Source organism: Pelophylax lessonae, assembly GCF_965119305.1.
Source record: "Pelophylax lessonae genome assembly, chromosome: 2".
Classification (NCBI taxonomy): Eukaryota; Metazoa; Chordata; class Amphibia; order Anura; family Ranidae; genus Pelophylax; species Pelophylax lessonae.
The window spans coordinates 581888208-581903185 of NC_138769.1; the positions used below are offsets into that span (position 1 = coordinate 581888208).

The 14978-nt window shown below is 40.0% G+C and overlaps 1 protein-coding gene across 2 annotated transcripts in view; it reads right to left on the bottom strand.

Annotated features, from left to right (window-relative positions):
* Positions 1 to 6500: 6500 nt before the first annotated feature.
* Positions 6501 to 14978, bottom strand: part of SLC11A2 (solute carrier family 11 member 2) — a gene marked incomplete at its 5' end in the record, with an annotated part of 193255 nt that continues 184777 nt past the window's right edge. For both annotated transcript variants that reach the window (XM_082246595.1, XM_082246596.1), the window contains one exon: positions 6501 to 6790. In XM_082246595.1, coding sequence (XP_082102721.1) covers positions 6710 to 6790 — 81 coding nt within the window. In that variant the 3' untranslated portion in view covers positions 6501 to 6709. The remainder of the gene's footprint in view (positions 6791 to 14978) is intronic.

The window sequence follows — 14978 nt, forward strand, 5'->3', positions numbered from 1 at the left end:
TGTGCTTGATTGGCCAGTAAACTCACCTGACCTAAACCTCCTAGACAATCTGTGGGGTATTGTCAAAAGGAAGATGAGAGACACCAGAACCAACAATGCAGATGATCTGAAGGCCACTATCCTGGGCTTCCATAACACCTCAGCAGTGCCACAGGCTAAACGCCTCCATGCCACCCAGCATTGATGCAGTAATTCATGCAAACGTAGCCCCGACCAAGTATTGTGTGCATACTATACTGTACATGGACATAATTTTCCGTAAGACATTTCTGTATTAAAAATCTTTTTTTTTTTTTTTTTTATTGGTCTTATGTAATAATTTTCTGAGATACTGAATTTTGGGGTTTCACTAGCTGTAAGCCATAACCATAAAATTAAAAAGAAATAGTTGAAAGATATCACTCTGTGTTGTAACACATCTATATAAAATATACGAGTTTCCCTTTTTGAATTAAATTACTGAAATCAACTTCTTTGATGACATTCTAGTTTTATGAAATGCATGTGTGTGTATAGTTTTTTCCACTGATTACAACAATATACACAATTATTGCATTTGTATTGTATTTAATTCTCTTCAGATTCTGAAGTATATTATTTGCATGTTTCACAAAGACTACAATGTCCACCCACAGTGACACTATAAAGGCAGTCCGAAAAACTGGGGAGGATAAAGAAAAAGGAAAGGGTGGGGTCACCGATCTGGTGTAAACTGGACAGCTTGACATACATGACCTCCTAAATAATCTACAATTTCTACAGACATTACATTTACCCAATTCGTTAACAGACATTGCCTAATAAGCATAGTTCTTGCTTAAGGCATTACTTGGCCACGTTTTTAATACAACTTGGATAATATCAAACATGACTGCCGAAACATCACATAGTAATTCTGAAGAGTTAAAGAGGCTCCACACCTAAAACATTTTTACTAGTACTGGTCAGATGCACCCATTGACTTTAACTGTAGCAGCAGAAACAGTCTGGAAGAAGACATGTTACTATTTGTTTAGAAGTAAGGCTATGGGGGGTTCCACTGGGAACTCCTGCTGGGTGCCTCTTACCAATATAACAAAAAATACCTTAGGTAGAAAACATCTTTAAAATAACACCATCATTTTTTTTTTTTGTTTATTGTTCCATAGCTCCACAACATACACACTTTTTGTTAACATAGATATAATAGACATGATTCTGCATGGGAGCATCTAACTGCCTTCCTTGTGTTTTTGCTAAAGTTCAGCTTTTTGTGCTAAAAATGGGGATATTTTTTGTCTGAACAGAAACAGAGATAACTGTGTTTTAAGTCCAGCCCTTCAGGTACAGTTGTGCTCATAACTTTACATACCCTGACAGAATTTATGATTTCTTGGCCATTTTTCCGAGAACATGAATGATAACACCGAAACTTTTCTTTCACTCATGGTGTTTGGCTGAAGCCATTTATTAAAACGTAAAAGTGCAGCGCTAAATCAGTAAACAAATGTATGAATAAATATAAATTCATATAACCAATGAATAAAAGTTCATAAGTGAGTCCAAAGGGTATGCAAAAATGAAGTAGTGTTTCAAATTCATAAGTGAAGAAAAATTGTGTAAAATCCCCACACCAAGTGTAGAAAGTGGATGCGCTCACCGGAGTGTATGGACCCAGAATACCTTATAGTATGTGGGCCATACAAGCTGGTAGATGGTATAATGCCCAAGTGGTGGCTGGAACCCTCGATGTTAAGAAGAGGTGGCCAGAGCGTCTCATGTAGGAACTTGCAGGTCTCCCACAGTGATACATGGAGGAACAAGCCAGACAAAGTCGACATAGTGTAAAACTGCTAAAACTTTGCATAAAAAGTCAGACACACTTACAAGTATCCAATGCAAATGAGCAGGGAAATATACAGAGATTGATGGCATTCACGACAATTCTAACGCGTTTCCTCTAATAAGACATCATCATAGGAAGCTGCCATAATGAACTACCACATCCAGTGCTTTCTATATATATATATATATATATATATATATATATATATATATATATATATACCCTTATTTAAGTGGACATTCAATTCAGCTGTAGGTGCACACCACCACCACCCCCTCCAAGATGGCGCCAGCGTGCACCTCAAGTCTCACTTTCATTTATGGAGAACTTTAATGCATACAGGGTCACCACAACAATAGGATATTAATACCCATATAATCAGAAAATCACCTCCTGAAAGTTCAAATATTAATCTAGATCAGACACAGTATTAATAATACTAGTCCCTGTTTTTAGATAAACTACACCGGTTTATTCTATGAGGCCCCAGCATTTAACCAAGCCTCATTTCTAAACCGGAAATCGAGGCTTGGTTAAATGCCGGGGCCTCATAGAATAAACCGGTGTAGTTTATCTAAAAACAGGGACTAGTATTAATACTGTGTCTGATCTAGATAAATATTTAAACTTTCAGGAGGTGATTTTCTGATTATATGGGTATTATTATCCTTTTGTTGTGGTGACCCTATATGCATTAAAGTTCTTCATAATTGAAAGTGAGGCTTGAGGTGCACACCGGTACCATCTTGGAGGGGGTGGTGGTGTGCACCTACAGCTGGATTGAATGTCCACTTAATTAAGGGTATATATATATATAAGCACTGGAGGGTGTAGTTCATTATGGCAGCTTCCTATGATGATGTCTTATTAGAGGAAACGCGTTGGGAATGTCGTGAATGCCATAAATCGCTGTATAGAATGGGCAGCTTTACCATTTGAGAAGATAAAGAGCCCTTATCCACAAATACCACAAGAGACTTCAATCTGTCATTGATGTTAAAGGGGGCAATACATGGTATTAAGAATTGGGGTATGTAAACCTTTGATCAGGGTAATTTGGGTAGTTTCTGTTATTATGATTTAAAAAGAGTAAACACAGTTGATTGATAATAAATGGCTTCAGCCAAACACCAACCATGAGTGAAAAGAAAAGCTTTTGTTATCATTCATAGTCTCGGCAAAATGACCAAGAAATCATAAATTCTTCCAGGGTATGAAAACTGATAAGCACAACTGTATTTATTCAATTTATTTTTTTTTTTATAAAAGTAACATATCATTATTTAGCATAAAAAACATTTTCATAATATACAGTGTTACCTAATGTCTATAGGCACATTAAAGCTGATAAAACTTTGTTTTTTTCTTTATGCAATGTTATGTGATCAACAGCAAACTAACTAGAGAGAAAACAATCTAGAAAGTTGTTACACCATACTGGAGGTTTTTGACCAATCCATTGGTGTCACTGTAGTTATTATTTACTCTTGGTGGCTTTCGTACAAGGTCTCAAAAAGAAATCATATTGTTGAAATTTAGGCTTCATGTTTGGTTACCTAAAGCATAAATAAAAGGAAGGTTCTGTAGTATTACCTTGTAAATATAAGCCAAATAATACTTTTTTTTTATTTTCCACATAAACTCTCGAGTGGTGTTAATGTACAAGAACTCTATTGCAGCTCTCCATCTGTAGAGAGGGATAAAGCTTCTATGGCCCTTACTCATTAAACAGCAAAGCACCTTAGGTCTGCTAAAATGGCATGTTAATATTAACTATGTTTTCTAAATAAAGTTTTTTTTTTACTGAAATGTAATAGACCAGCAAATAATTATATGAATATGTCCTGTCTATGCACAGTACAATACAGACCAGAAAACTCAATGCTGATTGACCTTAATAGCTCTCCTCCAGCATAGAGTGGAAAAGAATAAGCCTAAACATATTTTTATAGTAATCCATCACATTTGATATAACATGAACGTTGATGTATTTTAAAAATGTTACAATTTAACATTTATAACAAAAATAGGAACATTTTAATCTATGTACTGAAAGAAAAAGAGACGTTCCACCTCCTAACCAAAAGGAAACACATGTAAATACAGATGAGCTAAACAGAAGACCAAAGACATTTGTGCGGTTTCATATGTATTTTCATATTGCATGGATGCCTTGTTCATGCATTTATATGTGTGCCCACTCATTTCTAATGGGCCCAATGCACTCATCCAGGCATGCACAGGACCCTAGGAGCAGTGTTGTCAATCCAAACAAGAAGTTACCAGAACACTATTTCTAGTAGATCAGCTGGCACTTTTACGTGGGTAAACATACACTTTACGTGCCCAGACATTCACTTTAGCTTATAAGATAACAGTAACTAGACTGCTTTTCCAGTTAGGGCTCTTTCACACGGTCCGCCTCCGTAGGCGGATCCGTGCTGCTCAGCGGGGATCGATCCGCGATCCCCGCTGAGCCGGCGGATGACAGCTCCGTCTCCGCTTGCAGTGCGGAGAGGGAGGTGTCACAGCCCACGCTGCTCTCTATGGGGGATCGGATGAGAGCGGACCGCCTGTCTGCTCTCATCCGATCCGTTCCCTGAACGGATGGAAAAATAGGGTTTCCATCCGTCCGGATTTCACGGACAGGATCGGATACGGATGGCAGCGGGTGTCAGCGGAGGTGTCTCCGCTGACATCCGCTGCCCCATAGAGCTGCATGGAGGATCAGATCCGCCTAAAAAACTGACAGGCGGATCTGATCGGATCGCCCGTGTGAAAGAGCCCTTAGTGAGTCACACTCAGTTTCTCTTCTCTCCCCTGAATAATGTAACCAAATTATTTTTTTAACCACCTCATGTCTCAAGCTGGCCATGAAGCAAATAATATATACAGTGTAGATTAATCCTCCACTCTGGCTTTTGTATTCTGACAACTGTCAAAATACCCCAACAGTGAATGCATCTGAATGGAGCCAACAATTTTCTGCCTGGCTCTTCAATTTTTTTTATCAAAGGATGTAGAGCGGGAGGGTGGCAACAGGGCTACTTACTGAGTGAATTTCGGCAAGCTCATCAAGAATCGGCCCAAATGTGTAGAGTATTTGGCCAGCTTAACTGAAATCTTTATGGCAAGACCACATTTTACAGTTGTGGCATGTCAAAGTTTAACTCTCAAAATATTTAAAAAACCTACATTTTCACATCACAGCAGCCTGGAAATTGTTGGAGGCTTGGCAAATGCCTTGTAGACTGTACTTGCTAAAAATCCACCAGGCTATGGTCACTTCAACGAGAAACATGGACAAAATATGACTTTAATTTTTTTTCTGCAGTTTTTCATGTCACTTGCCCTTCATTTTTGGTAAGGGAGATTTTTTTTTGTTACAAAGTAAAATTTCCCTTGGCTAATTTTGACTATATAACTGGATTCCTTCCTATTAACTTTAGGCCACACCAATTATTCCATCACAAACATGCATTCAATAAACATAGGCAGTGTGTGTGTGTATATATATATATATATATACACACACACACGGTGGGTGGTCATAATGTTATGGCTGATAGGTATTTATACTAAAAAGAAAATGGAAAAATCAGCCCAAATGACCATTGTCACATAAAGTGGGACTGTATTGGAATAAGACTATGTAAAAACACTTGTAAAATCAATAAAAGGCACTAACAGCAGAGAATAGTGTCATGATGACATTTTAGCAATATGACACAATTCATTTTTTATGAATGGGGCTAGCAGCATTATTTTAAAACTCATAAAACCCACAATAAAGCGCTTAAAATCAGCAAATAAAAGTATTCCAAAATATGCATTATGCAATGATACAGCAGTAAAATTACATGAATTATCTTCTAATAAATATAAATTTCCCTAGAGATCAACATCTTTACCTCTGGATATGTTGCTGACATAAACCAGTAGTATATGAAAATTATAAAAAAAAAAACAAATACATACCAGTCTTTTCCATAAGACACATAAAATTATATCGAATTCAACAATATTTTTGATCCTTATAAATAGTCACCAATAAAATAATAGGTTCAGCAGCAGTTTTTTTTCTTTTTAACAAATGCTCTCCACTGATTTGACATATATGAACACAGGTTTGCTGAGCCAGTTTTAAATAACTCATTTAGTAAACTTTCCCTAAAATGCTGTTGTCTTTTAAGGCATCAGTAAACTGGATTAAAATGATATCTGCTTTTACCGTGTCCATAAATTACAGTTTCCTATAAAGTTATAAGATAATGGTTAATCCCACATCCTGAAATATTGTTTAACATTAGGTAAAAATGTGTCCTTGGAAGTATGGAAAATTGTGAGCAAACTGAAACAAAACTTTGTAAAATCTATAAAAGTCAGCAAAATTCACATATGTGGAAAATATTGGATATGAATATGAAATCATGAATGACCGAGGATGACACCATAGATTGTTGATCCATAGAATATCCAATTGCTTTAGGGAATCAGGAAGGAGTTTTTCTCCTGGTAAAGGACCATGCTTATTTTTTCGCCTTCTTCTGGATCAACTATGGGCTCGAAGTTCTGTGTATGCAAGTTTTGAATTCTTTAGTAGTTATTTGTCTAATGGTTGAAATCCATGGACTTTTTCAGATGATACATTTCAACTTTTCAATGGTCTTTTTCCAAATTGACTACGTTAATATAAGGGTATGGTAAACAAGTATAATGTATTACATAGTAACATTTACAATTATTTGCTCTACTTCACCGGCTACAAAGCTTGCAAATTTCATTTGGTATTTGGTACTAAAAGCATGGCACCTCTAAACTCCTGAGTAGTTCTAGATGGGGTGTCTAGAAGGGATATTCGGTGTTGTGCCATGTGATCCAACATCATCGGGAAGGTGAGATGTCTTCTTTCTCCATATTGTGTAAGAGAAAAAGCTCTGGATAGTTGGTCAGCCCAAGATTGTACTGCAACAGAGCAAGAAGAGAGTAATGTCAGGAAGAAATAAACTGCAAACCAGATATCACCAAACAGTTGCCATATATGTCGAAAATATAAAGCTAAAAACTGGAAGATCCTGTAAGAATACTCTCATTGGACAGAGGGATGGCAGTGGACAGAGCTTTGCTATGAATCAGGAAAAGTCAGATCCTTTTACCAAAATAAAACAAAATTTCGGAGGAGCACAGGAGAAGCTTTTTATGAAATCTAAATTAATAGAAAGCATCTTGGCCAAATGTTACAATCTGAGTAAGAAATTCAATCTAATTATAATCCAATTGGGTAGGTCCTTACATCAGATCATTGTGTGTACATTTAAAGCAAACTATACAGAAATGTAGCACGTATGGCTAGCTTTAGTTGGGTCTTTTACTTTTATAAAATAAAATGAACTGTATCAGCCATAAAAATGGGTAACAATGGCATGGAAGATTTATGTAGGAACAATCATGTTAATCATTTGGCTGATCACTTTTACTGACAGTTAAAATAAAGTTTTAAAATCCATGTGGGAAGAAGAAAAAGTTTCAGTCAATAGTATTATAGTTTAAGGCTCCTTTTACATGGGCAGTGCGCCGGACGGAGTCCTTTCTGCTCAGCGGGGGATCAATCCGCCGATCCCAGCTGAGCAGGCGGATGACAGCTCCGTCTTCGCTCTGTGTGTGGAGATGGAGCTGTCAGATCCCCACTCTCCTCTATGGGGGAATCGAATGAGAATGCACCGCCTGTCCCTTCTCATCTGATCCTATCCTATCCGATCCTCCAGATGGATGAAAAATAGGGTTTCCATCCATCTGGATTTCACGGACAGGATCGGATCTGATAGCAGCGGGTGTCAGCAGAGATGTCTACGCTGACATCCGCTGCTCCATAGGGCTGCATGGAGCATCCGATCAGGTCCGCCTGAAAAACTTACAAGGGGATCAGATCAGAAAACTCATGTGAAAGGGGCCTAAAGCACTGCAGATCAAACAGAGGCAGAGATTCTAAGGAGGGTTTAGTTCTGTTTTAAGCCTGTGGTGTTCCAAATTGGATACAAGAGAAATGGCCACACACCAGGCAATAGCTCACAATGAAAGACTTTATTTAACAAGGATGCAAGGTACAGCATGTTGTGAGTCGTGTGAAACATGTCTACTATCCATTTTGCTGTACCTTGCATCCTTGTTCAATAAAGTCTTTCATTGTGAGCTATTGCCTGGTGTGCGGCCATTTCTCTTGTATCCTGTCTGCGGTGGCGATCCGAGGTCCTGCACCCAAGGCTGGCTGTGAAGTTCCAAATTGCCTGAGCGGTTTCTCTGTGTGTTCCTAATTGCCCTTCTAAGGATTTGGTAGCTTTTTCCTGGAAACAATGTTCTGAATTTTCGCAACTGAAGAACTGTACTTTAAGGCCCCTTTCACACTGTCCGTCCGTAGGACGGACTCAGTTTATCTCAGCGGGGGATCAATCCGCCGATCCCCAGCTAAGCAGGAGGATGACAGGTGTGTCTCTGTGCTGTGTGTGTGGAGACACAACTGTCAGTTCCCCATACATATCTATGGGGGAATCGGATGGGAAACGGAGATTTGACAGATCGGATGTCAGCGGACATGTCTCCGCTGACATCCGATGCCCCATAGGGATGCATAGGGGGACCGTTCAGATCCGCCAAAAAAACGGACAGGCGGATCTGAACAGTCCGCCTGTGTGAAAGAGCCCGTAGAGCTGGTTCACACCAGAAGACGGTACAACAATAAAGGAACGTTCCATGCGCGTTTCCCGCACAGCACTAAAAAAAAAAAGCACTGCCTTTGTTGCAATCTGCTGCAGGTGCCAATGCAATGTTAATGGCACGCCAAACGCAGATGCAGTGTGCTCGCGGGCATCAAACTGCATGGTAGCGCAGTACCGTCCAATTTAGTACAGCACGTTTTCTAAAAGTAGTGTATGCACTACTTTCTCCGCATTCTGGTGAAATGTCAGCCCATTAAAATAAATGGCAGGACAATGGGAAGGAGCAAGAATTACATAGGCATGTGTGCTGCGTTTCTGTGCATTCCTGGTGTGAACTGGCCCTAAAATATTTTTTTTTTTATGTAGGATTCAATTCAGGTTTACTGAAAAAAAAAAAGAATTTCAAACAACAGAGTATTCAGATTCACCTTTTCTAAAGATTTAATTGTGGGCATATAAGACTTTATGGGGGAGACTTACTAAAACTGCAGCACACAGAATCTAGTGCAGGTGTGCATAGTAACCAATCAGCTTCTAACCTCAGCTTGTTCAAATAAATCTCCCCCATGGTTCTCCAGATGGGACAAGGAAACTCAGCAGGAAAATGAAATGTATTCGAAATATTGATAACAATGACTATTGCCCTCGGCAATTGTCCTATTTATTGTTGTTACTATGAATATGTTATTTTCATTATTTTTATCCTTTTTAACAAAAAAACTGACCAGATGGCACGATACATGTATGCACATAACATGGAGTAATACCAGAAGAGAGTTTTCTATGATTGTACTTACACCATTTATATCCACAAGCGGTACAGGAAGCTTGTAAAACAGTAAAACATCACAGATTTATGGGAAGGCATTTTAACATGTGCTCTATATGACATTCCACATTACAGAGAGACCTATCTCTATCACTGCCACTCAGTAGGAAGCCACCTCACAGGAAATTTCACTACATTTTTCCAACTCTTCCCGTTTCTATTTCACCTTCCAAAATGACAATATGATATATATATACAGTATCTCACAAAAGTGAGTACACCCCTCACATTTTTGTAAATATTTTATTATATCTTTTCATGTGACAACACTGAAGAAATTGCACTTTGCTACAATGTAAAGTAGTGAGTGTACAGCTTGTATAACAGTGTAAATTTGCTGTCCCTTCAAAATAACTCAACACTCAGCCATTAATGTCTAACCTGCTGGCAACAAAAGTGAGTACACCCATAAGTGAAAATGTCCAAATTGGGCCCAAAGTGACAATATTTTGTGTGGCCACCATTATTTTCCAGCACTGCCTTTACCCTCGTGGGCATGGAGTTTACCAGAGCTTCACAGGTTGCCACTGGAGTCCTCTTCCACGATGACATCACAGAGCTGGTGGATGTTAGAGACCTTGCGCTCCTCCACCTTCAGTTTGAGGAAGGCCCACAGATGCTCAATAGGGTTTAGGTCTGGAGACATGCTTGACCAGTCCATCACCTTTACCCTCAGCTTCTTTAGCAAGGCAGTGATCATCTTGGAGGTATGTTTGGGGTCGTTATGTTGGAATACTGCCCTGTGGCCCAGTCTCTGAAGGGAGGGGATCATGTTCTGCTTCAGTATGTCACAGTACATGTTGACATTTATGGTTCCCTCAGTGAACTGTAGCTCCCCAGTGCTGGCAGCACTCATTCAGCTCCCGACCAGGACACTCCCACCACCATGCTTGACTGTAGGCAAGACACACTTGTCTACTTCTCACCTGGTTGCTGCCACACACGCTTGACACCATCTAAACCAAATACGTTTATCTTGGTCTCATTAGACCACAGGACACAATTGCAGTAATCCATGTCCTTAGTCTGCTTGTCTTTAGCAAACTGTTTGCAGGCTTTCTTGTGCATCATCTTTAGAAGAGACTTCCTTCTGAGACGACAGCCACGCAGATCAATTTGATGCAGTGTGCAGCGTATGGTCTGAGCACTGACAGACTGACCCCCCACCCCTTCAACATCTGCAGCAATGCTGGCAGCACTCATATGTCTATTTCCCAAAGACAAACTCTGGATATGACTCTGAGCTTGTGCACTCAACCTCCTTGGTCGACCATGGTGAGGCCTGTTCTAAATGGAACCTGTCCCGTTAAACCGCTGCATGATCTTGGCCACTGTGCTGCAGCTCAGTTTCAGGGTCTTGGCAAACTTCTTATAGCCTATGCCAGTGATGGCGAACCTTGGCACCCCAGATGTTTTGGATCTACATTTTCCATGATGCTCATGCACTCTGCAGTGTAGTTGCGCATTATGGGAAATGTAGTTCCAAAACATCTAGGGTGCCAAGGTTCGTCATCACCGGCCTAGGCTATCTTTATGTAGAGCATCAATTCTTTTTTTTAGATCCTCAGAGAGTTCTTTGCCATGAGGTGCCATGTTTTGAACTTCCTGTGACCAGTATGAGAGAGGGAGAGCGATAACACCAAATGTAACACACCTGCTCCCCATTTACACCTGAAACCTTGTAACACTAACGAGTCACATGACACCAGGGAAGGAAATTTGCTAATTGGGCCCAATTTGGCCTTTTTCTTTTAGGAGTGCACTCCCTTTTGTTGCCAGCAGTTTAGACATTATTGGCTGTGTGATGAGTTATTTTGTGGGGACTGCAATTTACACTGTTATACAAGCTGTACGCTCACTATTTTACATTGTAGCAAAGTGTAATTTCTTCAGTGTTGTCACATGAAAAGATATAATAAAATATTTACAAAAATGTGAGGGATGTACTCACATTTGTGAGATACTGTGTATTATACAGCTGACTTGACACATTTGGGTTGATTTACTAAAGGCAAATAGCTGTTCATTTCTTAAGGGAATTTTCCCCAGAGCTTAGTAAATGTGATGAAATGTCACTTTGCAAAGAAAATAAAAAACAACAGGTTTGCTTGCATATGATTTGATGATGGAAGTCAACAATAAGTTCTGCGGAAAATTCCCTGCAAAGTAAAAAGTCGATTTGCTTTTAGTAAATTAAGCCCATTGATTTAAGCCAGGGTGCTCAACCTTTTGAATATCAAGGGACACAAGTGATTTGGTAACCTGTTGTGAGCTACAATGAACCACAGGATGTTACCACCCCCAAAATTCAAATGTAAACAAGCCCTTACTGTCCTGAGCCTCCTATAAGACTATCACACTGATGCGCTGCATTTTACCTGCACTGCTGGTGCAGCTTTGTGCACCTACGGCTTTCCTGTGGGTTAGCTGCACTAAGCCATAGACTTCTATAACATCTTGCGGGTGTGGTGTACTTTCTGAAAGTGCACCAAAACTCCAGCATTCAAGACTTTTGATGCACTTTTCAGAAAGTGCACCAAACCCGCAGAATATAATAGAAGTCGTTGGCTCAGTGCAGCTAACCCGCAGGAAACCCGCAAGTGCACTGTGCTGCACCTGGGGATCAGTGTGAAAGCAGCCTAATAACCCTTTTATAGGTGCTTATATGCCAATTTTCAAAGATATATTCCTTTTCCAACTTCTACTGGCATCGCTCTCAATGCTCCTAGAAAGGTCCCAGGTGAAGTATCACTCCACCTGAGACAGGAGTCGGTGCTTTAGAGGAAGCATCGGCTCCTGCTCCCAGCGCTGTTGGTGAATTCTGATCTGCTCAGCAACCCCTTGAAAGTTATCTGGGTTGGCCGACCTGCCATCCCAGAGCACGGGCATGCGCTTCCCTGGTTTGAGATTGTATTGACAAAGTTTTACTAAACCCACAACAGTAAAATAAGTGTGTATATGCAGTAAAGCATGCTTGCTATACTCACTGTGGAACCTAAGGAATTAATCCTTTGCATTGTGTATAAAGGCTGTTTGATCATGTCCCTCTGATCCTCCTCCTTTCACGGTCTCCAAAAAAATAACCTGATATATACAGAGCCAGGGGACAGGCTGCACATGCTCAGTTTGGTGTGTATTGCTAGAGAGTTTTTTTTTTCTTTGGAGAGTGCATGTGATCAGTAAAGGGCCAATCAACACTGTCCAGAAAGAGGGTCGGGGAGAATGAAAACTCCTACAAGCTTTACTAGGAACTGATACAAGTGACAAGGCTGCTATATACTGCTGAAGTATTTATCCATTTAAATTTACTAAAATAATTGCATTTCCATGTTCTGTGTACTGTGGGAGACCAGATATAGTGAATACAGGTTCTGGGTTTAATAATACTTTAGGTGTGTTTTTCTGAATCCAAGGAAATATGTCCTTCCAAAATGTTTAAATCTTTGCATTAATGTGCCCTCCTGGGTACAACCAACCTCGCCGACACCTAGGATCTGCACCAGGAAAGATTTTGGCCAACCTTAAAGGAGGCTTATACCAGTGGGAGAAAAATGTGTAACTAGACTCTTGGGTCTTCGAGCTAATGGATGATACATGTGATTTTTTGCAACTGAGTGGGCGTGAAGTTCAGTCGCAATTCCACTTCCCATTCACGCACAAAATAAGGTGGTGTTCGGGAATGGTGGGAAAGGAGTAAGCTATAGGTTTGTGATCAAAGGTGTTGTAGGTTCCCTTTAAATACACATATGGTTTCAAAGGCCGATAGGTTGTCTACAGATCTCAATTTTGGATGCAATTTCCGCAAAAAGCCAATTGCCCATGACGCCAAGTGTCGATAGGAAAACTACCGTAAGCTTGTCTAAGGCTCTCCAAAGCCAAAAGGTGACCTGATGGTGCCAGTTTGGAACATTTAGTGTCACCATCCCTGCACCATGTCTTAAAAAACTTGATATCTTTACTTAGGGGAAATCCAAGGTAACCCTCCCAGCGGTGCTAAGGGGGAAGTAATTGGAGATATGTCGCCCTCTCTATTCACCTGGTGTCAAACCTGGAGGATGGCTAGGGTAAATGGAGACAATACTGGGATAAACCTCTGGCAGCTTTCAGTACCCATGATGCCCTCGCTAAGTTTCAGCTCGCAAGGGATTTCTCAAGGGTGACCCAGATTTTATCTTTCACATTGTGGCGCCAATTGAGGATTTGGACCATTGTCATTGCCTTGTAATAAAGGAGAACATCTTCTTCCTTATGTCTACAAAGCAAGGAGTATGCCAGTCTAGGTTGTATCCCCTGCTTAATAAATATTGTGAATAACCTGCAGATTTTTAAAAAAATAAGTGGGGTAACCTAATAGACAATTGTGAAGAGCAAATAGAGGATTCTGGGCAGAATGGTCATTTTAATTACTTTTGTATGTCCTAACCACCTTAGCATAATGTTCTGCCAAGTTTTCAGGTCTCTTTCTATAGCCTGTAGAAGTGTGTCGAAGTTAGAGGTATACAGCAGTTTAAGATCTGGAGAAATATGTGTGGCTAAGTAGGAGAGTGTGGGTGTTTTCCAAGTAAACAGTGAAATCAGATCTGGCGGGATTGTCACTGTAAGAATTTCAGATTTACAGTAATTAATCCAAAGATTGGACAAATTCCCATACAGTTGTAATTCAGACATTAAGATGGGTAATGTAGTGAGGGGTTGAGAGATATAAAATAAAAGGTCATCAGCATAAGCTGACAACATATGTTCTCTCAAACCAATGCAAAACCCTTTAATATCACTGTTCTGTCTGATCTTCCTCAAGAGGGACTCTAACACCAGGGAGAATAGCAAAGGGGACTACGGGCATCCCTGTCTAGTCGCATTGCTGTTGCTAAATAGTTCCATACATAGGTTGAAAAAAAAAAATGGGCCATTTAGCTAAACCAAAAAAAAAGAAAACACAACCATGCAATCCCATATACACAATCCTATACCCACAGTTGATCCAGAGGAAGGCGAAAAACCCCAGAAAAGCTTGATCCAATTTGCTACAGCAGGAGAAAAAATTCCTTCCTGATCCCCCGAGAGGCAGTCGGATATTCCCTGGATTGAATCAACTTTACCTATAATTATTAGTACCCAGTTATATTATGTACACCTAGACACCTAGGAAATAATCCAGGCCTTTTTTTAAAGCAATCTACTGCGCTGAAACAATAACTCACCCTAGCTCCACCGCACTGTGGAAGATAAAGAGCTAAGTGTCTGTGCTCAGGCTGAACGTCCAAACCAAATGTTATATGAATAAAGCCGCCACGCGAAAAGGCTTCTTCCAGGTAAAATTCTCTATTCCAACATGGAGAGCAGTGACAACAACATGACAAATTCTGATGCGTTTCAGCTTTACGCCTTCCTCATAGCATGCTATGAGGAAGGCATAAAGCCGAAACGCGTCAGCTATTGTCATGTCACCGCAAATCATGTTGGAATAAAGAATTTTACCTGGAAGAAGGCTTTTCGTGTGCCAGTTTTATTCATATAAAATTTACTGAGCTGGCCAGAACTAGCTCTGGAGAGAGTCTATTCCACATTTTCACAGCTCTTACTGTGAAGAAGCCTTTCCGTATTTGGAGAC